Source organism: Lissotriton vulgaris, chromosome 2_1, assembly GCF_964263255.1.
Source record: "Lissotriton vulgaris chromosome 2_1, aLisVul1.2, whole genome shotgun sequence".
Taxonomy (NCBI): domain Eukaryota; kingdom Metazoa; phylum Chordata; class Amphibia; order Caudata; family Salamandridae; genus Lissotriton; species Lissotriton vulgaris.
Window position 1 is genome coordinate 1,593,616,060 of NC_141687.1, and position 25,110 is coordinate 1,593,641,169.

At 41.6% G+C, this 25,110-nt stretch overlaps 1 protein-coding gene across 3 annotated transcripts in view; it reads left to right on the top strand.

Annotated features, from left to right (window-relative positions):
* Positions 1 to 25,110, top strand: part of KYNU (kynureninase) — a 940,604-nt gene that overhangs the window by 732,068 nt on the left and 183,426 nt on the right. For all 3 annotated transcript variants that reach the window (XM_086957469.1, XM_086957470.1, XM_086957471.1), the window contains 2 exons: positions 16,627 to 16,700; positions 23,704 to 23,756. In XM_086957469.1, the coding sequence (XP_086813595.1) occupies positions 16,627 to 16,700; positions 23,704 to 23,756 (127 nt within the window). The remainder of the gene's footprint in view (positions 1 to 16,626; positions 16,701 to 23,703; positions 23,757 to 25,110) is intronic.

Here is a 25,110-nt window from a genome sequence, read left to right on the forward strand (position 1 = left end):
GTTTTGGGTTTTGGGGTACAGGGGTGTTTTTAGGTTTTAGGGCAAGGTTTGGGTTTTGGGGTACAGGGGTGTTTTTAGGTTTTAGGGCAGGGTTTGGGTTTTGGGGTACAGGGGTGTTTTTAGGTTTTAGGGCAGGGTTTGGGTTTTGGGGTACAGGGGTTTGTGTTTTGGGGTAATTAAATTTTATTTACCATTTTTAAATTAATTAAAATATATTTAATAAATTAAATAAATTGTATTTCATTAATTACATTTTTAAATTAAATTAATTAAATAAAATAAATTATTTCAATTAATTTAATTTAATATCAATTATAAAAATATGTACATTAAGTTAATTTTATAATTTTAATTAAATTAAATTATTCCCATGTTTTTCTTTTTAAATTACATTTATTAAATAGATATTATTTTATTAAATTAAATTAATGGCTATTTTAAAATGTATTTTATTTACATTAATTAAATTAAATTAATTAAATTAACTTAATAACATTTTTAAAAAAAGGTATACTTACCTATACTTACGATGTAATGCCATGCGTTGTAATACCATCTGCTATGTAATGCCATGCGTTGTAATGGCATCCGTTGTAATGGATCCTGCGTTGTAAAATTTCCGTTGTAACGGAATGCGACGTAAAAATCCGCGTTGTACTGACACCAATCCCTTTAGAATTTCAATGCTACCACCTTTATACTTTCACGCCGGCTGTCTCAAGCGCGGAGATACTCCTACGGGAGTCTATTCCTAGCGCTATACAAACCTGCAAATAAATAAATAAATGCACCCTCCAGCCACATACATACATACATACAATTATAGCTGTACAGCTATCTTAATTTATCTCCGAACCCACATTTCTAAAGAGAAAAACTAATTGTACTTTAGTACACTAACAAAGCAGTTATCATTTCTGCCCCAGAGGTAGCTGCATGTGCAATGTTTACAAAGTGAGGCTCATTAATCTTTGAACAATAGATACTCTATGAGAACCAAGCTAATCTAAATCAGATTACCAAACCAAAAAATGCAACCCAAAACAAGGCAATCAAGAAATAGTCTATTTTCTGGAATGTCTTGGAGCGACGCTGTCTGCAAAGTACTGCCCCCTCCCACCCCCAGAACAAGGCAAGAGGAAATTGTAATTATGTAAAGTCTAATAAAAGTTGTGTTAATAATAACAGCTCCAATAACATTCTTCACCGCCTGGACTCTAGACACACAGGCAAATATATTGCTACGGTCTGAATGTCAAGTCAAGTCAAGAGATTTATATAGCGCGCTACATACCCATAGGGTCTCAAGGCGCTAGAGGAAGGGTGGGGAATTACTTGTCGAATATCCAAGTTTTAAGTTGTTTTCTGAATGCTAGGTGGTTCTGAGTAAGGCGAAGGTGAGTGGGAAGTGAGTTCCAGGTTTTAGCTGCCAGGTAGGAGAAAGATCTACCTCCCATGGTGGTTTTGTTGATGCGAGGTACAGTGGCAAGGGCTTGGTTGGAGGATCGTAGCTGACGGGAGGGGGTGTAGAAGGACAGTCGTGTGTTGAGGCATTCGGGTCCAAGTTCGTAAAGTGCTTTGTGTGCGTGGGTTAGGAGGCGGAAGGTAATCCTCTTATTTACGGGAAGCCAGTGGAGGTTTTTCAGGTTGTAGATGGGTCATAGAAAGCTCTCCTAAAAATATTGTTATCGCCAATCTAAGTTAACATCTTTTATAGATCTAGCTAGAATAAAATGCTGAGTAGCAGAATTGGAGTACCGATGTCTGAAGAACTGCCATGCTGAGATTTTTGTAGGTCATTATTCTTATTTGTGCTTTTCAAAATCAGAGGGCTGAGCTGTCCAAAGGTGGATGTGGGCAAACTCAGCTAGTCTTGTTTCTCCTTTTATTTCTGGGCATTGTAGTGCTGTTATTTTGTAAAGGGAAAATTACAACTACTGCCACCAGAATACGACTAGAAGACAGGGTGAAATACTAGTGCCTAGAGTAACATACCTCTGGTTCTTTTGATTTAACTGGTTTTCAGAATGTAATGCGCCCTACAACAGAATACCCAAATCAGCACTGCACTGAGGTCTGCAAGCAATCATGAATCATGCATGGGTAGGGTGTGCATTTTTGGGGAAATTGTGCTTCTTGGAATTTAGGTTCTTAAAAACCTGAACACTCAAGTTGCCCAGGTCAATGTGTGAGTACCGTATTCAGTCCAAGGTTTCGATTTCACATATTAAAGATTCATGCCAACTCACATAGGAGTCCCCATTCTCGAGATAAATCCTATGCCCCCCTTGATCCCCTTGTTCTTCCTTTACTCTCTAATTACAGTAACTGGGGCCCAGAAGAGGTGGGGCTGACACTGGGTGGAAAATAATAGTTTGCTGTGGGTGCCTGAAGCTGCTTTTGGCTGTGATTTGTTTTGATAACAGAAAATAACAAACCCTGCAAATTATCTTGAAGCAGTGGCTTTAGAAGACATGTGACTGATCCAGCCCCAGCCTTACCTGCCTTTCTAAAGCACAGGCCTATAAGAAAGTGTCCTGAACCTCTTCTCTCCCAGTCTGCCTATAAAGCTGTGACCAGAGTGCCATTGGGTGAAATGCAGAAATACAGCTGCTCTTCCTTTGCATGTAATTGTGGCCTGCAGGTTTTAGGGAGAAGGCATGCAGTGGGAGTAGGACTGACGAGTGAGGGGATGGTGGTAGCCTTCTTAGCCTAGGAAAGATAACACAGCAGTGACTTTCTCTTGCCCATTCTGCCTCAATTAGGTGGCTATCCCTAGTTCAAGTGAGAAATTACCTCTCACAGTTGGATTCCAATTACAACGTACTTCTCTGCCGGAAAATTATATAGTTAAGGGACTTAAGGGCTTTGTGGAGAGAGCAGGGAGGAGGAGGTGGTGGATTAAAAGGGAGGCAGGGGATATTCTTAAGAACAATGCAGGGGTGTTGGGTTAACTTGCCTGGGATGAGAAAAGACAAAAGACACCTGTAGATGCACTCCTATGGAATGCTTCGAAGCTAATTTTAACAAAATGTTCATGTTTATAGAGGAACCACTAAAGGAAAGAAGGGAATGTTACAGTGCAGAGAGTAGCAGAAGGGCTGGAGTGTACATGGCATGCCAACTTGTAATTACAATTAAAACGTTTGAATCTAAAGAAGTATTTCAGCCATGGGACACTGGAATCACTGACAAAATACTGACATAAACAATATCGACCCACAGAAATATCGATGCAGGAATATCGAAGACATAAATATCGGCATCCCATCTACAACATGATAAGTACAAAAATATCGAAAAAAAATATAGATGTTGAAAATATCATATTTTAACATTTTCTTTTTTTCTGTTAAAAAAATGGTAAAATAAAGTTAAACATTATGTATAAATAATTATAAAATATTAATTAAACACATACATAACATACATAATATATACTTAGTTCATAATAAGTCTTAATAATTATTTTAATAACTTATACATTTTTAAAAATATTATAAATTACAAATACATCTACACACATAAAACAATAACATACATAAAAAGTAAATAATTATGTTTACTAATTAAAAATATTTTAAAATCCAATTAATAAAAATGAATTACCAATTAAAAAATGTAATTACCAATTAAAAACATTAATTACCAATGAAAACAACATTTTTACCAATTAATAAAATGAATTGCCAATTAATAATTAATTAAAAATAAAATATTTATCAATACCAATAAATCATTACTTAATTACAATTAAATTACTTCCCACCCAATTCCCCTATAAGCTCACAACCTGCTTTAGAACTTAAACGCAAAAATGAATTAAAATTATTTATAATCCTAAAAATTAATAATTAATGTAGTATATTTAAATTACTTCCCACCCTATTCCCCTATAAACCCAAAACCCACTCCGGTACTAAAACATAAAATGTACTTAAAAATAACATTATTAATATATAAAAATATTATAGCTATAATTTAGAACAAGTAAAATACTTAACAAAAAACATATAACATATACATATTAAATACATAATGAAATACATAACAATAATACAAATATCAATATTAGTAACATCGAGATTAGTAACATTGATATATTTGATATCGTTATTACTAATTTCGATATTACTTACATCGAGATACAGAAATTCGATATTACTTACCTTAGGGTCGATATTCTGTCCAATGATATTATTGACCTTGATATTCTGTACCTTCGATATTTCCAATTCAATATTTCTGTAGGTCGATATTTAGGAATCGATATTTAGAATGTGCACCGGGACACTGATAAGAAGAACACAGAAGAAAAACAGAGAATGGTATCCTACAATCAATAGAAATGGAAGAAAAGTAAGTGGCAACAACAGGAACAAATGTAAAGGAAGGGTGAGATATAGATCTAGAGGTAGATTTCACAAACACAGCTCAAGCGCTGAGCAGGAAAATCTATAAGTTGACAATCCCTGACAGTGAAGCTTGACTCTTCTCCATATCACTAGCTAAGAACTTCACCTTGTCCGGAGCCCAAATTTATCACCCACCCGCTTGTGCGGGCAACTGGAGCTCTGGCATTATGTATGTTTTTCCATCGCCTATTCTAAAATGTTCCAATTTCACCAATTTGGTTGATATAAAGTTCCATTTTGATAATGTGGCCTGCAGTAAGTGATAGAGGATTTCAACCTCTTTACATCCAGCTCATCAAAAATGTCTGCACCTCTGTAACTGACCATATGTCGGATCCTATATTTACCAACCGTAAGAACATACAGATAGACCAGCCTATTCCTCTGCCATGGTCCAATAACTTTGCAGTCCCTTTTTCCCTCCCCATACAACCAGGGGTTCAATCCCCAGAGAATCAGACTACATCCACTGGCAGGAGCACGTCACATCTTAACATATCAGCTCTTAAATCTCTACTTGAAGCTAACTGCCCAATGCTGAGTCACTAAGTAGAATCGGACGTTCACATCATTGTATCCTTGCTTAGATCCTCATTCACTGCATTAGTCCCTATAGCAAATGCAAACACCCAGCCCGAACTGATGGACAGAATGCAGAACAATGTCTTACATTCACCCCAGTACAAAGATCTGGGCCTAAATCTGGGAGTCAAGCTATCCAGGCTGAAGAAGGCTGATAGCCAGAAACCGGTCCTTGGATGCTTGATTCCGGTCTAGGAAAGACATGGCTTGGTAGTTCAGGCTAGGCTGTTCCCATGAGGCACAGGGTCAAGGCTGATTTGCATATTGCCATTGTCTGACCTAGGGTGGTGTAGAATGTAAAAAACGATGGATTTAGGCCCAGATCTTTGTACTGGGGTGAATATAGGACATTGTTCTGCATTCTGTCCATCAACTGTGTTTTTTGCAATTTTCACCCCGAGTGGGCTGGGTATGCTCAGACGTGAGTCGCAGGCTCTCCACATCACTGGAGTCAAGCTATCCAGGCTGAAGAAGGCTGATAGCCAGAAACCGGTTCTTGGATGCTTGATTCCGGTCTAGGAAAGGCATGGCTTGGTAGTTCGGGCTGGACTGTTCCCATGAGGCACAGGGTCAAGGCTGATTTGCATATAGCCATTGTCTGACCTAGGGTGGTGTGGAGTGCAAAAAACGATGGATTTAGGCCCAGATCTTTGTACTGGGGTGAATGTAAGACATTGTTCTGCATTCTGTCCATCAACTGTGATTTTTGCCCTTAGAATGTCGGCCTAAGGACCCCCCTGAATCTGCCTAGTTTTCCTCCCCTTACCTTGCAGCAATTAGACCTGCTCCTGAATAAAACTAAGTTGGGCTCTCCATTGACCCATGTCCTTTGAAGATCCTGAAGGAGTGTAGAGAAGTCTTGCTACCCCCTCCTTGAGGTGATGAATCCTGCTTTGGCAGAGGGCATTTTTCCATTATCTTGGAAAAGGGCAGTTGTAAAGCCTCTGCTGAAAAAGCTGACTCTTGATCCAGAGACTCTAAAGATATTCCGCCCAATATCCTTGTTACGAGCCCCAGCAAAAATGCTTGAAACCTACCTCAATCAACACCTTACTGCCTTTCTTGATACCTCTGGGTTTCTGGACCTGTCACAACATGGTTTCCGGAAGTTCCATAGCACCGAGTCGGCGCTCACTATGGTTGTAGATAACATCCGTGCGAAGGTCGACCTGGGCCAGACCACCCTTCTGGTCCTGCTCGACCTGACAGCAGCCTTTGACACCCTGTCTCCCTCTATTTTAACAGCTCGCCTTAGGGAGATAGGATAGGAGGGCTCAGCACTGAGTCTACCAACCTCTTTCCTTAATCAGAGAGAGCAGAAGGTTAAACTAAGAGAGTACCTCTCCCCTGCAATGTGGGGTCGGGCAGGGGTCGGCCTTGAGCCCTACCCTCTTTAACATCTATGTGGCCCCACTTGCCAGGCCGGTAAGATCGCATGGGATGGAGGTGGTGTCATACGCCGATGACACCCAAATTATACTGTCTCTCTCCCACTCGGTGAGTTCCTCCCCTATCAGCTTCAGGAACTGCATGGAAGTAGTTTCAGAGTGGATGATTCTGAACTCACTGAAGCTGAACGGAGAGTAAACCGAGGTCCTGATTTTCGGCAGAGATCAGGACATATGGTCAAACGACTGGTGGCCCTTTTCTCTCGGAGCCTGCCCGCTACCCACGAAATCCGCCCGGAATTTAGACGTGATTATTGACACCTCACTTGATATGGCCCAGCAGGTTAATAGAACGGTCTCTACCTGCTGGGGGGTTATCAGGATTCTAAGGAAAATCTCCCACTATCTCTCCCTGCAAGCCCGCAAACAAATCGTGGTTGCTTTAGTCGCCTCCCGGCTAGACTATTGTAACGCGCTCTATGCGGGCATTAATAATAAAGGTCTGATACAACACCTGCAGACCGTTCAAAATGCGGCAGCGAGGTTTGTTCTTGAGGTCCCTAGGCTCTCCTCAGCTATATCAGCCAGCTAGAGCCTACATTGGCTCCCGATCCAGACCAGGATCTCTTTTAAAATCCTGTGCCTGGTTTATGGGGCCTTGTTCGGCGACTGTGCGGAAAGCATAAGATCTCTGGTGGTCCCATACACCCCTTGCAGAAACCTGTGTTCCTCCAGTAAGAATCTCCTTTCTGTTCCTCGAGTTAACAGAGTCAGGTGGGGAGGAAGGGCCTTTTTCTTTGTGGCCCCTAAGTTGTGGAATACCCTCCCTCCTGAATTAAAACTGCAACCTTCTATTGGGCTGTTTAGGAAAGCTTTAAAGACATGGCTCTTTACCGAGGCATACCAGTAAACTCGCACCTGACCCCTCCTTTATAATTTTGTTAGGCGCCTTGACGCCCGTTGGGCTAAGTTCACGCGGTATAAGTTGATTTTTATTCATTCATTCATTAGGCAACCAAATGGGAATAAAAAGACTGAGTTAGTGGGTTATAATTATAGAATTCCTGACAGTGCTAAAATACAAAATATAGCAATACTAGTATTTTTTGGCTAGTGGGGAGGTAGTAGTATTTACAAAATCCTCAAGTTATAAAAGTTGGACTCAAAGTCTGGAGTGGACAAGCATAGTTCGGGCATTTACAGTTACATAACACAAGGCCTGAATGATGATGCTGACGACTGATTTTCTTCATTCTATATATAAAATATGGATCACTTTTCAGTGTTGGCTATTGCTTAAAAGATCCTGCAGTACCTTTGTGTTGCTTTCATCACATCTGCTCCAAAAAGTGTGTGATCCATTGATGTTGTAAATTAAGCCACACCTCTATAAATCATGCAGCCCAGGTGAGGAAGTTTAGGAATATGATGAATAGATGTGAAGAAGGATACGGGGAAAGGTTTGACAAAGACAAACAGTACAAAAGGACAACATTCATCAGGGCAATGAGCAGCACATTAATCATCATCAATCTGTTGTGGAAGGAAACAAAGGAATGAGCATGACAGAGTACAGCTAAATCTACTGCAAACAGTTCTTGTGCCTTTGAGACCCAAGTTATCAGATATCTAAATGCTAAGGTTGGGAAGTGAACCCACCCAACCAGTTCTCCAAATATGATTGTTAAAAGAAAAATGATACTTTATTGCAAAATAAGGTGGTGCATCTGCATTTTCTTTCAGAATGTCCATTCTTGGTTGCCTGGCTGGACTGGTACGGTAGTTAAGCAGGAGTGATGAGCTCGCTTCCACCTTTCATTCATGCAGGAGACTAGAAGAAGGCCTGAGGATTGTAAAAGAGAAACTGTATTTTAAAGTCAAGGAGAAGGACAAAAGGAAGATAAGCTTCATGAGGAGCGTATCAAGAAGACTCAGAGGAAAAGCAAAATAAATAAGAGGGGGCTCAGAGTTTCACTTCTGTCACAATTCCAACACACACACAGCAGCTTTACACATATAAACGCACCTCTCTCCATTTCACATAGCTGAGTACTAAGCCTCATACTCTTGGTTTACCCTTGAACTGGTGTTGATAACTTCTTGCTTCTCGCTGTTGATGAGGTAGTCCTGCAGTTCCCACCCTAAGTTCTACCATCCTCCTCCTGACTGTGAATAACTCCATCCCAGACCAGTCATCATTACCTGAGTAAGATAGACGTGTGGTGCACTGCTGTTGTAAAACAAGTAGAGAAATAGAATTGCAATATTTTGCATAGGATTTTGTTTGTTAACTAAAGTGACTGCTCTGGTCTCTGAAGAACCAGACGAAAAGAGAGGACCCAGCAAGTAAATCTAGCAAAGTGTGAAATGGGCAATCATCTCCAGGGAAAAAATAATTGCCAATCTTTCAGGCCCCCAACGTTGCAAATCATCTCAAGCAAGTTCAGAAATTACAGTTCAACACCCTCCCTCACTGTCTGCCACCACATGTATCATCAATCATCACTCACAATCACTCAATAATCAGACCACTCGTGGTTTCAATGGTTACCTTTTCTAAGCCAAGCAAGGTGGAAGGTACACTGTCTCTTTGATGCAAGCAACAGATTGGGATTTGTCAATCTTGTAAATCAAAAGTTCTCATGGGGCAACCCTCCTAGGGGATAAAAAAAAAAACAGAATGATCATAAGAGTGGATCGTACAGGTTAATTTTCACTAAGTAAGTTTGTAAGGGCCAATCACCTCGAGGTAAAAAAATTATCACTCGTCAATCAGGCCCGAAACATAGCAAATCATCTCACACAAGTTTCCAAATCACAGTTCAACACTGTCCCTTACTGTCTGCTACCACATGAAGCATCAAATATCACTCACACAATCACTCATTCACCATTGCAATAGTTGTAGTCACCTCTTCCAATCCAAGAATGGGTAGGTTAGGTAGAAGATAATCATATTTGATGCAGGCAACACATTGGAGTTTGGTATCTGCACTATCATAAATCAACAGTCTTTTGGGACAGCCCTGCTAGTGCTAAGTGATGCAAAAAAGGATAGGTATGCAAACGGCCAGGCATTGATGAAGAAATTGTGGAGGATTCTTCAATGCACAATGGCCCAACTTCAATCCAGCAATACATGTGAGTAAAATGTGGTGGGGCAGCATAAATCTGACACAAAGCAATAATGTTCCATTAGCTAGTTTACTTTTTGCAAAGATAGTAGTTTCATGAGAAGTAATTAAAAAGTTCTGTGGGGGCACTGGCACACTAAGTCCAGCAAGTAGAGTTTATCCTCAAACTTTGGTGGTTAACCCAGAAGTTGGTCAGCTAACACGCTTTGTCCTCCTGTGTTGCTTCAGGAATGGTGTGGTATGAATTTTTGGTTTACTTTGAGCGTAGTCTATCTCTCCACATTGTGAGGGGGAGACTGGTCCTTCTCACTGTAACAACTGCACCAGCTGCACTGAACACATGTTCAGTAGGCACCTTGGCTAAAGTACAAGCCAGATACTGCATTGTCAGTCTTCTGAGCTCTGGCCTTTGCACATCTTTATACCAATATATCAATGGGGTTTGATCCTCATAGACCTATTTTGGATCATCCATATACTCCTGGAACATCCTGTGGATGATCATTGATGTTGCCACTTGGACCTAAGCCCTATTAACTGAAACCAATGCAGAGGTTGGGGAAGGTCCTTCTGTTGCTGTTGTTGCCGGTGTTGTGGTTGATGGTGTTGGCAGTTATGAGACAAGACTGACCTCTCTGGAAATTGAGGGAAGCATCCCAGAACTGCATGGTGGCAGACTAAAGTTCCATCCAATCTCCTTCCAGTTCCCTGGCTTGGTCAACAATCCACCTCTCAGGCACCCTCTTTACCTGTTCCACTAACAGATGCAACAACGGAATAGCTTGGCCCACCGTACTATCCTCCTTGCTAACTTCCTATGCATTTGCATCTGTGTCAGGCATTAGACTATGCCCCATTTGTAAACACCCATGGTCATAGCTTTCCAAAATGCATGCCCTCCTCTTTGAATGACATAGTTATTGATTTGTTGGTACTGCTCAAACCGATGTTGAAACATGTAATATCTTGAGTTGCAATGCATTGGCACCTCCTGTGTCAGGGCTTTAACTGTTGCTCTCTTTGCACACTGAATATTCTGCAGCTGCTTCTGGGCTTTAATGAATGGCTTAAATAAGTGCAAAACCTTTTCCAGGTAGTCAGTACGTTATTGACTATGTTTGTTTTTAGAGAAAGTCTTGGTCCACTAGGTTGATGCAATGGGCCAAACACAGGATTCTGAAATAGCCACCATCTGACATGACCTTGACTATTTGACTGCCATTGTCCATGGCAACAAATCCAATAATAAGAGCTCTGGGTTTTAGCCATTCATATACCTTGCCGTTAAATTTGTCCAAGATGTTTATAGCTGTATGTGATTTCTCCATGGCGAACATGACCACTGTTTCAGTGCACAGACATGTAGATATTTTTTGCTTTACCCCTGCAAAAAAGATCCAGTGTGCAGTGATGCACATTTAATCAGATGCCTGACAACTGGTCCAGATGTTTGTCATCAAATGGATAGTGTAGACAACACTTAGCTGCAAAGCTTGTCCAACATACTGAAGAACATCATGTTGCAGTTCTGGAACAGCAATTCTTGTAAAATAGGTCCAAATTGGAACCTTTCATTTTCTAGCAGATGGCTGCCACAAATACTAAGAATCCCACTCCTTCCACAAAATAAAACTGGAGGAGGTTCAGCGCTAACATTTTTGCCAGCTTCACATTGTACAAACATGCAGTTGGGTGGTTGTGCTACTAGGGCCCCTCCTGCCTAAACATATCCATAATATTAGCCTGGATATTCTTGTTTTCTGGGGCCACTGACAAGAACTAGATGAAGGTAGGCTCAAAGTGTGTTGTGGTGGGGCAGTCACTGTGTGCTGTCGTGTCTCCTTCTCACTCTGAGTCGTGTGCCATTGTGAATTCGCTTAGGTGGGTGATCCTGCAAGAAAACTGGTGGGGACAGGGCTGCTTTGTAGGAAGATGTCACCATCTTCTTCTTCATTATTTCCTCCCACCGTGATTGGACTTGTTGATGATGTTCCCCAGCTCTGCTCAAAGCCACAACCATGTTCAGCAATTATTCTAAAGTGCTCCTCCCAATTGATTGAGTGTTTTTTTTACATGTCAGTATTTCTATATAATCAGCACCATAATGTGTACCCAGCTTAACTATGATAAACTTTATTGTGGCAAATGCTGCATTTTGTAATGTGCTCCCTCTATTTGCTAACCATAAACTAGTCCCAAACTGGGGAGAAGTACTTTTCAACTGTGCCACTGCCAGCACCTAAAGAAGAACTGGAGGTAGGTGATGTGTTTTCAAATGCCTCACTACTTGTCCTGTGGTAGGAGTCATTGCAGGGGTCAGCTGGGGCTTTGCAATTATTGGAGCTGAAGGTCCCACATTCCTTGGAGCAAGTTAAATAGCAATGTTGGACTCCTCTGTGTCACCTTTCATCCTCATCCTCCCCTTTCATTAGTCTGAAGGGCTTATTATGATGTTGGTTAGAGTTGCCTCTGACTGACATCGTCGTGGTCTTGGGACCGACCAACCTCTGGTCGGCGGTTCCGACCACCTGATTACAATGTGACCAAACACTGTTCAGTTGCATATTCCCTTTACTCTATGGGATCTTGTGTTATAGCCTTAACCCAGCCATAATACAGCCTCCCGTAGAGAAATGGGGGGGTGTAAAATCCTGCACCCTGTGGCAGGCACCGCGTGGTGCTTGCCATAGTGCAGGCATTTTCGATCATCAACCGTAGGCCATGGAGGCAAAGTTGTATTCTGACAGCCTTTCTGTGTCAGGAAGGCCAACACAGAAAGGCTGTCAGAAACCAACATTGTAATCCCAATGGCAGAAACGCCATCCATAGGGGATTACGGTGTGGTTTCGACTGGCCGGAAGACTCAGAGAGCCCGTTGGAACCGCGTAGGAATGACGGGCAGGTTTACGTTCCGACCGCTGACATCATAATTGGTCAGAAAGCCTCCGACTGCAGTCAGAAAGCTTCCAACTAGCGATCCAAGGCTTTCCGACAGACATCAAATTGGCCCCTAAGTCTTTCAGGAACTTTTCTTTTCCCTTACCTCTCCTGTAGTCTCCTGCACTCTGCTGGGGTCCACTTCATGCCCCTACCATCATCAACATAACTGTTGCTTTGAGAAGATGGTGGCATAGTACCCTTCCTTTTCCTTGCTGGAGATGTGAGAGACAATAATTCTAAAAGAGGAGGTTCTTGCTCGGAAGGATGCTCATCCTCCTTTGGCTGCTGTCCACTTTGCTCTGTTTCCTGAAACAATTGTGTACTCCATGGGGTCCAGAAGGAAACGGAATCATATACATAGAAAATGAAATGCTGTTGTGTGGCTGTGCGCCTATGGTGGCTCGATATTGGATCAACTAAGGCAAAACTGACAAAAATAAATTAAAATAAAAAATAAATAAAAAATAAAAAGAACAACTTAATTTAAAAATAAATGTAAAATTATAAAACCTTAACGTTAAAAATGTAAAATAAAATATTCAAAATAAGTGAAATTTATCATCAAGCATATTATTAAATTGATATCTCATCCATCCAGGCAAGCCTTTGGCAAATTCACACTGGCTGGGCACACAAAATGGCTGCCAGCCATTTCCACACGGTCAACAACAAAACTGAGCAAGTAGGCATGGGGAACAAAGAAGACATACATCCTACGGGAAAAAAAAAAACATTGTCTGGCTACACAAAATGGGTGACTGCCACATGGTGAATAACAACCATCAAGGAGGCATGCCTGCAGCAAAGAACACATGCAGGCCTATGGCAAAAGCAGACTGGATGGCTACCCAATATGGCTGCAAGATGCATAGTTAAACAATAAACAGGAGGCATTGAAAACAAAGAACACATGCAGGCCTATGGCAAAAGCACACTGGCTGTCTACACAATATGGCCGCCAGCCACATAGTCAAACAAGAAGCAAGAGGCATGGAAAACAAAGAACACATGCAGGCCTATGGCAAAAGCACACTGGCTGGCTACACGCAATGTCTGCGAGCCACATGGTCACAACAACAAGCAGGCTGCATGGAAAATAGAGCACACATTAAGGTCTGTGGCAATAGCACACTGACTGGCTACACAAAATGGCTGCCATCCACATGGTTACAACAATAGCCATAACCAGCAAGGAGGCATGGCCATAGCAAACAATACATGAGGTTAAATGGCAATAGCACACTGGCTGGCTACCCAAAATGGCCACTAGCCACATGGTCAAAGAACAAGAAGCTAGAGGCATGGAACATAAAAAGCGCATACAGGCCTATGGACACTGACCATACCAAAATGCATGGGAAACAAAGGCAAATGGTGGCCTATGGCAAACATATTCATACACTGGCCTGACTAAGAAGGTAGGCATTGTAATTGGTTACACTGAAGAAAACAGCATTAATTCAGCAATGCCAATAATGAAAGTTCACTGGTCTAAACATGTTTACAACAAAATACATCCTTCAAAGGCATCCATACATAAATACAATGTGCAATACCCCACAAAAAAACATGATGTAATTTAATCCAATGCCATCAGATGGCCTAAATGGTGTTTCAATTCAACAGACACCACAGAAACAGCTGTTTCATTCACCCACGACTAGTACTGGGCCTACTGGCTGCACGGCCCAATGAAAGAATAGGCCACATAGTGAATCAAATCAATATTGTAAATGTATTATAAACATGAAGAAAATGCACTTGACTGTGCAGCATTTTTTCTTTACAAAAGAAGACAAATTGCATGCAAAAAATACCTATGCCCCGACTGAAACTGCAGGCCACACACCACAATACGATTTAAAGATCAAATAAAAGTACAAATAAACCCTGGTGCATGCCCTCAATCAAACAAACAACACCCTTATACAACAGTTTTTGATTATACGTGCGGCATCTCAAATACAAAGTCCTTAAATCCAATGGTATATATGCAGCAAATAAGGAGAGTGATCCTTCCAGCTCCAAATCCAAATGAAAAGTAACTAGGAGACAGTGTATTAAACGTAATAATGAATCCCCAATGCTAACCTATGAGAGGGGTAGGTCTCTCAGTAGTTAAAATACATTTGGGAGTTTTTCACTACCAGCACATGTAAAACTTAAAATCAAATGTCCTACCTTGTACTTCCAGAACAGCCTACCCTATGGACTACCTAGGACCTACCTCAGAGGTAACATATACTTAATACAATTGGAGTTTAAAGCTAGGAAATGGTTTTTAAATGCCAAGTCCAAATGGCAGTGTAAACTGCACATACATGCACTGCAATGGCAATACTGAGACATATATAAGGGTGCTTGAGTGAGTAGCATAAGCAGTGCTGCAGTCCCACTAGAAGCATTTAATTTACAGGCCCTGGGCTCATGTAGTGCATTGTGCTAGAAAGATAAATGTGCCAATTGTGGATACATCAATAAGGGAGAGAGCACATGACCTTTAGCACTAGTTAAGAGTGGTAAAGTGCTAGAGTCCTAAGATCAACAAAAAGAAATCAGCCCAGCGCCGGGACCCTCTATTGAGTAGCTGTGCTTTTTTTAAAAACGAAATAACATAACATAACATAACATTGAGTCCCCTCCCCCCACCCTGCCCTACTGCCCCACCGCTCATACCTGCATGGGCTACACCTGGCTTCGATGCTGGTGCCCACTGGTAAAAGACAATGGAAACACTCAAATTATCTCTTACAGGCACCAAAACGTTGCAGCAAGAGGGGAACCTTCACCCAGCATGTACACATTCATAAGCATTTCTTCTAGTTTTCTCAGCACGATTCAGCTCTGGCAAATGGAAATTGAACAATGATTGGGAGCATGAAGGAGGACGGCAACACAGTAGTTGGTGATTTTGACACTGTATTCATGCATACATACATACAGAAGAAGACATGAACAAACTAACAGACGTTGAGAGGGACGCACACGTGCACAAATGCACACCTATTCAAAACCTACAATTGCATTAACATTGAACTTATTAAAGTGAGGTAACTGATTTCATAGCAGAGGCGGTATAAACCATCAATTTCAGCAACTTATACATGGTGCACTGGGCAATTCTGATTAATATAAAAATGTTGATTTTTTTCTTTACAGTTCCTTTTGACTTTTCTTCAGGGACGGCTGGTCTCTGAACAGAAGCTCATAAACAGTAAATACCACTGTGAGAGGGCAACATAGTGGAGCAGTGTGGTGGTGCAACAAAAGAGGGATGAAGAGATGAATAGAAGGAAGGCAGGTGGGCAGAGATGGATGGATGGGGCTGAGAAATGGATGGATGGATGGATGGATAGATGGGTGGGTGGATGGATGGATGGATGGGGTGGTGGGTGGATGGATGGGTCGATGGGTGGATGGATAGATGGATGGATGGATGGAGTGAAAAAAGAATGGATGGATGGAGATAATGATGAATTGCTGAAGTTAATGATAGAGGGCTAGATTTAAACAAAGATGGAAGGAGAGATGCTCGATGATGGGATCGATTAAAAGAGGGAAGGACACATGCATGAAGAATGGGCAAAAAGACAAAGATTGATGGAAAAAAGGAAGAAATTACAGAAGGACGGATGTAAGAACTGAATGAATGATGGAGGCAAACACAACTATAAGGATTGAGAGAAAAAAGGAAAAAAAGAAAAAAAGACTGAAAAGGGATTGGAGGGAAGAAAGGAACTTCGTATTTCCTTCAGAGGATACAATCTCCTGAACGACTATTTGACATATTAGCTCGTTCAGTGCCATTTGTGGTATTGTTTTAAAGTGGAGGTGTTTGTATTTATTTTCTGGCTACTCCCTCGTTTAATTTGTTTCATAAAGCTGAACCTATGATAATTTCAGGAATCTCCCAGATATTAAAATCACACAAAGCGCATACAAATAGTCTAGCACATACAAAATGATATCAAATAAAATTATCTAGAAAAGTATAAAACAGATAAATTATGTAACAAGAAGACTAGGCACTGTGTATGGAGTTGTTTTTTATTAAACAGTTATCACCCATTTAGAAACATGGTATTTTTTAAAATCAATGTTCGTGCTTAAAATCTAATTGTTTCAAGCGGAAACAACCCTAGTTAATGTCTCTTGTTGTCGTTACAGTATCTGAATTCTGGTGCAGGTGGCCTTGCTGGTGCCTTCATTCATGAAAAGCATGCTCAAACCATAAAACCAGCGTAAGTTATTGCACCCACGGAGCACGGTCAAAATTATATTTTCAAATCGATCATTATAGTTAAATGTCGAATATTTAAATATGCAACAACTCAGATAAAAGTCAGACAGATGATTTGTTTTCAAGCAGTTTAGTACCATCACACAGTGGACAGTACTTATCTTCTATTATATATAAAGAAGAACCATGCCTGCTAGTGCAGCTGTCCTTTTTGGAAGCTGTTCTCAATTGTACATATATTTGGAAAATAATAAAACAGCTGCATGAAATGGTATGAATAAAAGCAACAATAAGATATTCATGGCTTGAAAATGTATCTGTCATTTTTAACATGATGGGGTTTGTTGATAAAGGTTTATTTTTTCCATGTACACAAATTTGCAGAAAAGCTTTGGTAAATCAAGCCATTAGATTCATAAATGTTTAGAAAAACCACTCTGATTCACTTACATACAGTTTTATTATTGCAATTTGTTGCCAGTAGAGCCATGTTATGATAGTCTTTGTGTTATTTGAATAAATCAGAATATGCTAATCAAAATATAATTAATGAATTTGAATTTTTCGTCTAGGGTTTTTGTAAAAATAATGTAAATCTTCTGTTTAGTTAAACGCCAGTGACAGATGTCTGGCAGTGGTCTGCGAAAAATGCACAATATGAAAGGGTGATTGTCAATGTATTTGCACTTAGTTGCACAGGTGCTGTTTTCCATGAAGCATGAGAGAAAGAGCTCATTTACATTTTCTTCTCTAAATGTTTCAAACATATTAATGTGTTTGCATAGATGTATTGTTGCCAACACTTATGAATAATAATGCCTACTCAAGTAGATCCAGAATTATTGCCATCAAGTGCCCCCTGTCATGTGTGACACCATCAACCTGTTGTCGATCTTTAACTAACAGGAATTTAAATGCTATGTTTTCTATGCCCATATTTGCAATGATAAAACCAAACCTTCAGGTCCCTGAGTGCAACCTGCTGTTGACTAAAATGTTAAGATTGAAAGCACATGACTGACCCTGGGAGAGGCTGAAATAAATGGCATATGGTCTGATGTACAAAAAGGATAATTAGCATTTCCTAAATTGTAACAAATACTGATCCATAAAATGGGAATTGCTGGATATGATTTGCGTACTTTTCCTATAGACAATTCGCGTTTCACAAGCATTCGATATTTAAAAAACTGAATCAGAAAATGCAAATAGCTGGCCTAACCCGTTTCAGGAAGTGCATTTACTTTCACCTCCATAGCAGAAACTTTGGCTAACAACACACATTTTTCTTACATTTCTGTGAGGTATAGTTCTATAATCTGCAGGGAGCCACAAATGTAATACCACTCAGTGACCCCTCATGTCTCTTGATAATATTAGTACTTCACTTGTGTATGTGAGCTTAGCGCCCCTGACAAAAAAGGACACATTCACATATTTTCACTGAAAACCACCCTTTCTTCGCATTTGGATAGCTGTGGATTTTGGACCTGAGCTCAGCTGCGGCCCGTGGAGGGAGTTTCGGTGGGGCAGAGAGGCGGGGCGGGGGAGGGGCAGGGTGAGGGGTGCTAAAAACCGGAATATGGATCATTGGAGGTAAGTAAGCAATTTGATTAATAACATGAATTTCGTAGCACGCCCTGCATCTTAAAATGCGATGCTGGGCGCGCTACGAAATTCGTTTTATTTATTAAATTGTTTACTTACCTTCAATTGTCCATATTCTGGTTTTCAGCATCCCCCATCCTGCCCCTCCCCCGCCCTACCTCTCTGCCCCACCGAAACTCCCTCCACGGGCCGTGGCTGCCTGAGCTCAGCCGGCACAGAGGGAAACTTGCAAAACCATGACATTCATGGAAACTAGTCATGGGGATCCAGGGTGGCATGACTGGTGTGGCTCTCACCAGGCATTCTTACCCAGAAGCCCTTGAAAACTTCAAACTTTGTCTAAAATCATGCATATTCCTCTCATTATTGGGACTTAAATGTCCAGAATTGACTGAGTTCCACAAAATTGCTTCAACCCAGTGTTCCTCTACATCTCTGATACAAATGGTACCTCACTTGTGTGGTTGAGCCTAGCACTCACTAAAGGTAAGGGCTCAACAAGCAACAAGGACTAGTCAAATGTTTCCTCTCAAAACCAATCCTTTTTTACAATTTGGGTAGCTCAGCAACAATTATGAAAACCTACCAAACCCACCCAATTCTGAACACTAGGCACAGGAGAGTTCAGGGTGGTGTGCCTCTCATAAATACTGCAATGTTTTCTAACCCACAATATCTTGTAAACCTCAAACTTTGGCTACAATACACATGTTCTATCCTGTCAGTGACACACATTTTCAGAGTCAGTACCACCCAACTTTCCCCCACTTATCCTGATAAAAATGCTACCCCACTTGTATGGCTGGAAGTAGTGCCTGTAAGATAAAGTTGTGGGATTCAGGTGGGATATGCGACCTTAGGCTCCCCTCGGTGTCTACTAGCCAAAAATGTCTGGGTTTGGAAGGTTTCTCCAGTTAGCGACCGGACCAAACATGAACAGTGGAGCCATTCAACATGGCAGGTTAGATTATGTTGGCAGTTAGCCCCTCTCTTTTGGGACATTTAGAAAGATCACACCAATAAGCATTGAAATTACTTATCTCTTGATAAAGGGATGGAGATGCTTTATTCCACAAGAGAGCTGAAAAACTGTTAAGGTTTTAGTGGTAAGGTTTGATGTCACATTGGGCCTGACCATATCTCATTATTTTATAAAAAGTATTCCTAGTATGCAGCAGACTTTCTTACCCTGCCATTGCAGGGCTAAATTGTCAAACTCCCTCTTGGCCCTCTGTGGGCATAAAGACTGTTTTGATAATTTGGTTAGTGGGAATTTGGGCCAATACTTGGACTGGCCATCCCAATCCTTTTTTTATTTCTAAAACACATCCCTGGTGTCTAGTGGGCTACCTGCCCTTGCTGAGGGGAAGATTGCAGTGAAGACCTCCTATATGCCCACACTGGGGGCAGACAGATGTTTATGGTTGGGGCACGGGGAGCACTAGACCATTGCCAAGGCCCCCCCCAAATAAACTCCCTGGGCTCTAGTGAGCTTTCCACCCTGAGGTGGTATATTGGAGGTAAACACCTCCTATCTACCTCAACACTCTTTTTTTTGTACTAAAAGCATTCCTACTGTCCAGTGGGCTTTCTACCCCTGGGGGCAAATTAGCAATAATAACCTCTCTGCCTCTGGCGGGGAAGAATCAAATGTTTTTTGGCTGGGGGAGGAAGAGAGCACTAGCCCATCGCAAGGGGGGGGGGGGCACTCCCCTCTCAATATAATCTCCCTGAAGTCTAGAGGGGTTTTCTGCCCCCACTGGGGGCACATTGTATGAAAACACCTTTTAGCTTTGTGCATTGTGTGCAAAACACTGCACGGGTAGGACATGATTTTTTTGCCCAAGAGAGCTTTTCTTGGTCGCTTCTGAAAAACATCTGGTGATCCCCAAATTCAGATATGTGAACTGGGGTGGTAGAAGTATTGTGCTTAGAGCATCTAAAGTTTGGAATGCCCTTCCCTGGCACATTGCAGTCATGCCCATCCTCCTGGCTTTCAGGAAAGTGCTGAAAACATGGATATTCTCAGCTGGTTAGAGTTCTTTCTCTGGGTTTGCTTCCCTTGCTATCGCAACTAGCGCCAGATGCCATTGGGATGGCAGAAAGACTGTTGCAATTCATTTGGAAGGGAGGGGTCTAAGCTCAATGTTTAGGCCGACTGCCTCCACCCATTTTTCAAAAGCAAAAATATTCCTGGGGTCCTATTATGTAACCAGTGCGCTTTCTATGTTTGTGCCCTGGCACTCCTTAAAAAAGGTGCCCAAGAGCAAACAGAAAAAGTGCGCCCTGTTACATAGAATTCACTGCCCTCAAGGCAGCCGCAAACTCATGCTGCCCTGGGGGCAGTGCATTCATGTGAATTATGGAGCAACTTTGAAGAAACCACTCTGTATTTCATAGTGCAGACGGCAACCTGCTTGTACTTAAGAGGGGTGAGAGATCCCCTTGCAACAGGGAGTAGCCAGGGACTGCACCCGCCTGCAAAGGGATGTCTGGGAGGTCCTTGGGATCCTCTTCCCCCCTCCAGAGTGCTGCTTTGAGGGGGCGCACTGACAGTGTGCCATCTTTTAGATGGTGCACTGTCAGTGCGCCTCTTGAGTGCTTCTTGGCCACTGTGCCTGCATCTGTAATACAGTGCTAGAGCAGAGGCAAAGGGATGGCCCTATGCAAATGAGGGAATGCCATTGTGAGAAACCACTTGCATTGTATGTGCACTGGCACTTTCAGTAATACCGAGCCACCCAAGCATCAGCGGCCCCCTGTGTAATACCAAAGTGCCGCGGGGTGCGCAAAGCAGGCCCAAACACCCATTGCGCCTTGGGGCACTTCGTATAATATAGCCCCTGATGTCTACTGGGATTTCTGCCCCCTCCCCCTGGGTGCGGATTAGAGCTAAAAATCATTTGGGGGTTAAGGAATCTCTAGTCCATTTCTGTGAAGGCTGCTCCCCTCCTTCTAAAGTACTTACTGATACCTAGTTGGTGGATCCCAGTTGGGGATCGCCCTGCTGTGGGGACCTCCAAACAGGAAACCTTTAGGGCAATATACCATTAGAATTGTCCCTTTTCTAATAGTACCTCCCCCATGTAAACAGTGCTGGCGGGACTTAGATATGCCCTCGAGCACCAATGCGAGTGAAAGTAAATGATCTGATCGGCTCATTTTACTTTCCCTTTCAATGTAATGACATCAGCATGCTGATCATAATTACAAAATGCAAAAAAAAACTTTTAAACCCGACCTGAAAATAAAAAAGACAATCCCTCTGTCGGAAGCACACATGGTATTCAATGCAGTGAGTGCATGGACACGATGGTCTTGTCCTCAGCACCATTAGGGCTGTGCTAAGGAGGAGGCCTTCTTAAAAGTTTAAACTTGGTGATCATTTATGTTAAATTAATACTTTATTGGCTTTTAATCTCCAAAATATCCATCTGCTCATACTAAACTAGCAGAAACGGGATGGTTGTGAGACATCCCATCACACAGAAGCTGAAACTGCTAAAAATGTGATTACCATACCTATAGAGACTGCACAAAACAGCCAAAATGCCACAACTACTTTAGGAGGCCAAACTGCAACTATTGTTGCCTATGCCGAAACTGTACAGCAACCATTGCCATGCAGTCCTGTTTTAGAGGCCTACTGTAAGGTCCAGAATGAGAGGCGTCCAGAGTGGTTCATTTACTCCTGCCAAATTTCATGCACTGGAGCAACCCATGTTGAAATTTGAAAGAGAGCATCACATGCCTACCACTTAAATGAGCAGACTGTTAGCATCATCACATCACATAGAACAATAGCCAATAAAGCCATTAGATCAGACTTTGAAGAGTTAAGTATGATTATAAAACATAAGCCACATACATGACTCAAGACTCACAGGCTTCAAAAGTAACAAATTAATACTGGGTTCCAAACATTTTGGCATTCTGTTGAAAGGTTGGCTACAGCCACCTTAACTATGTTTTTGAGAATTGCTAACATGCAGGTGAAGGTAATTCACCACTGTGGTGATGCAGCAAGTAGTCAATCCTAAATTATAATAAAATAATAATCAAAGCCGACCGAGGAAGTAGAGGAGGTCAGCAGGTAAACCTCCACAGGAAAGGTGCATTCAGATAAAAATCTAGGCCCAGATTTACAAACATTTAGCGATGTGTTTGCATCACAAAAGTGACACTAAGCAGCACAATATGTTTTTTTTTTAAATTTACTTTCCACTGCAAAAAAGTTGCCTAAAAGTAACACAAATCAGAATGTGGCACTGCTTTGCATTATTTATCATTCAGGGGGTATTAAATGGATGGTACATGGACTTTCCCATGCAATCGACTTACTGACGCAAAACCCTAACTATTAACAATAGTAGACAGTGTTTTGAATCAATAATTAAACCAACTTGAAAGCAGGCATTAAAGTGTTAATTTCTCTTTTCTTTTCTGACTTTAAATGTGTGCTGCACTACACAACACGCATACAAAGTAGGAGCAGTTTTAAAAGTTGTCTAGGCATAGTGGAGCATATTACCAAGCAAAAGCGATAATTATCGCTATTGCTTGGTTAGAGACAAAAATTTACCGCTGAGCTGCGGTGATTTTTATCGCAGATAAAAATCGGCCGCAATGCATGAATATCGCTGAAAAGTCAGCGATATTCATGCATTACCGAGCTAATGCTCTTTGCCATGTTATCCACCTCCCATTGGATAACATGGCTAAGAACTGCTCAGGGCAGGTGTTAGCTTTTGGAGATATTCGCGCTTAGCGCGAATATCTCCAAAAGTTGGTAATAGGAGATAGCGAAACAGTTGCTAACATCTTGGCACGCCCACTTTGCATGTCATTAGTGATAAATATCACTGACATGCAAAGTGGGGCCCAAGATGGTCGCTATCTCCTACTAGCTGTCGCTAACTGGTGTTAGCGACAGCTAGGTAATAGGGAGATAATTGTATCTCTGCTTTTTTGGCTTTTAAAGCCAAAAAAGCGGAGATAAACCCCCTTGATAATATGCCCCAATGTTATGTACAGGAAGGCATTCCTTCCAGTACAAAATCTATGTAGGACTCATACATACACCCTTGCACTATAGCACTATGTGCATGGTGCTCAGCAGCAAAATTCTGCACTAGACCCAGGGAGAGGGGAGGAGAGTGCCATATCTCTGCTGATAGGGTGCTCTCTTACTTCTTCCCTGCCACGCAGCCCATCATTTTGGCTGCTGCACTGCATTGAGTGCCCCCTGGAGTTTGAAGGTTTCACACATGACATGAGCCCTCTTAGCAGCTTTACTTTTTGTCTAACTATTTGAGCATTGCCTTTGAAAATTACATCTGTTCTCCATTATTGTAACATTTTGGTATCAAGGTCACCACTTGCTTTTCATATTTTAGGTTAACCGGCTGGTGGAGTCATGAATTTAATACTAGGTTTAAGATGGACAATGGTAAGTAGATCAAGGACTTTACAATATTTATACCAATATGTAACAACAACAAAACATTCTATCAGTATTAGCTTAAAGTGTCAGTAAACACAAATTTACTCAGAATAGGTACTGTTTGTGACTTAAGTGAATTCTGTAACAAAAGTTGCCTGTTGGGTTTCAAATAGTTAAATGAATTAGGTATTTTAGTTAGATATTCGAAGACTCTGCATAAGTAATCTTTTTCTCAAATACTGAATATCCTGAATACAAATGAAAACAAATGTTACACTATGACTATATAATGTTAAAAACTGAGAATGCTTTGAACACAGTGACTGGTGCGTGACTGTCCAAAACATTGACTTACTGTCTGGGTTGCATGTTAGTTGGTGCAGGACACAACTAGACTCAATGACCAGAGCCCAATGTGGAGCAGTTTTGAGTCACCGGGCTGGTAGACTGGCCGCTGCATACTTCTAATGACTATGCAGAGGTGGCTTGAAGATTCAAGGGTTGCAGTGTAGTCTGACAACAGGTCAGTCCTTTATACAGACCAGGCTGTTAACACATGTTGTCCCTGCGTAGCAGCTTTAGAGAAATGGGAACTGTGGAACAGGGAGTGAATTCAGGTCAGGTCTTGTGCTAGCCAGTACAGTAGAAAGTGGGTCCCAGTAGAACAATTCTAGAGAACACACACAGTTAAATACCAACAGGCATTTATTCACTTTGTACACAACAATTCATTCTTCAATATTATTTAATCATATTGAACATCATAAGATGTTCACAGACCAGCAAATAATCTGGAAAAAGGTACCACAAAAGTGTGTCCCACGCAAAAGGGCAAATGAGGGGGGAAGGTTGTGTGCCTGAAGTCAAGGTTGGAAAAGTGAAAGGAAAGGTAGTGATAATATATCCATCACACCATTATTTACAATAAAAACGGCTTTGCTTAGCAGCACAATTGAATGCTAACAAATGCATAGCCATTGTTTGGAATACACTGTCACAGTGAAGTAGCACTGTTGACCAAACTGGCGCAAAACATTGGCACAGTCTACGGTTCAACCCTAAAAGAAAGTAGGCTGCTTAGGTCCTTACACCTGGGTCTTCCTCGGGACTGAGGTGTGGGGCACCATGTGCCACCCTCAACTTGGTGGTAGAGGTACTGTAGGTGGGCTTCAAACGCAGAAACCGGGACAATAGCACTTTGATTAATTGCTGTGGGTTCCTCCCTTCTACATATCACCTCTTGACTCAGGGGTACTTTCAATCTTAGGCCTTTGAAGTGCATCCCTCTCCACCTTGGCAGAGATGGACGCACTTCAAAGGCCTAAGATTGACGCACCTGTGGTGCTCTATAAAGGGTGTG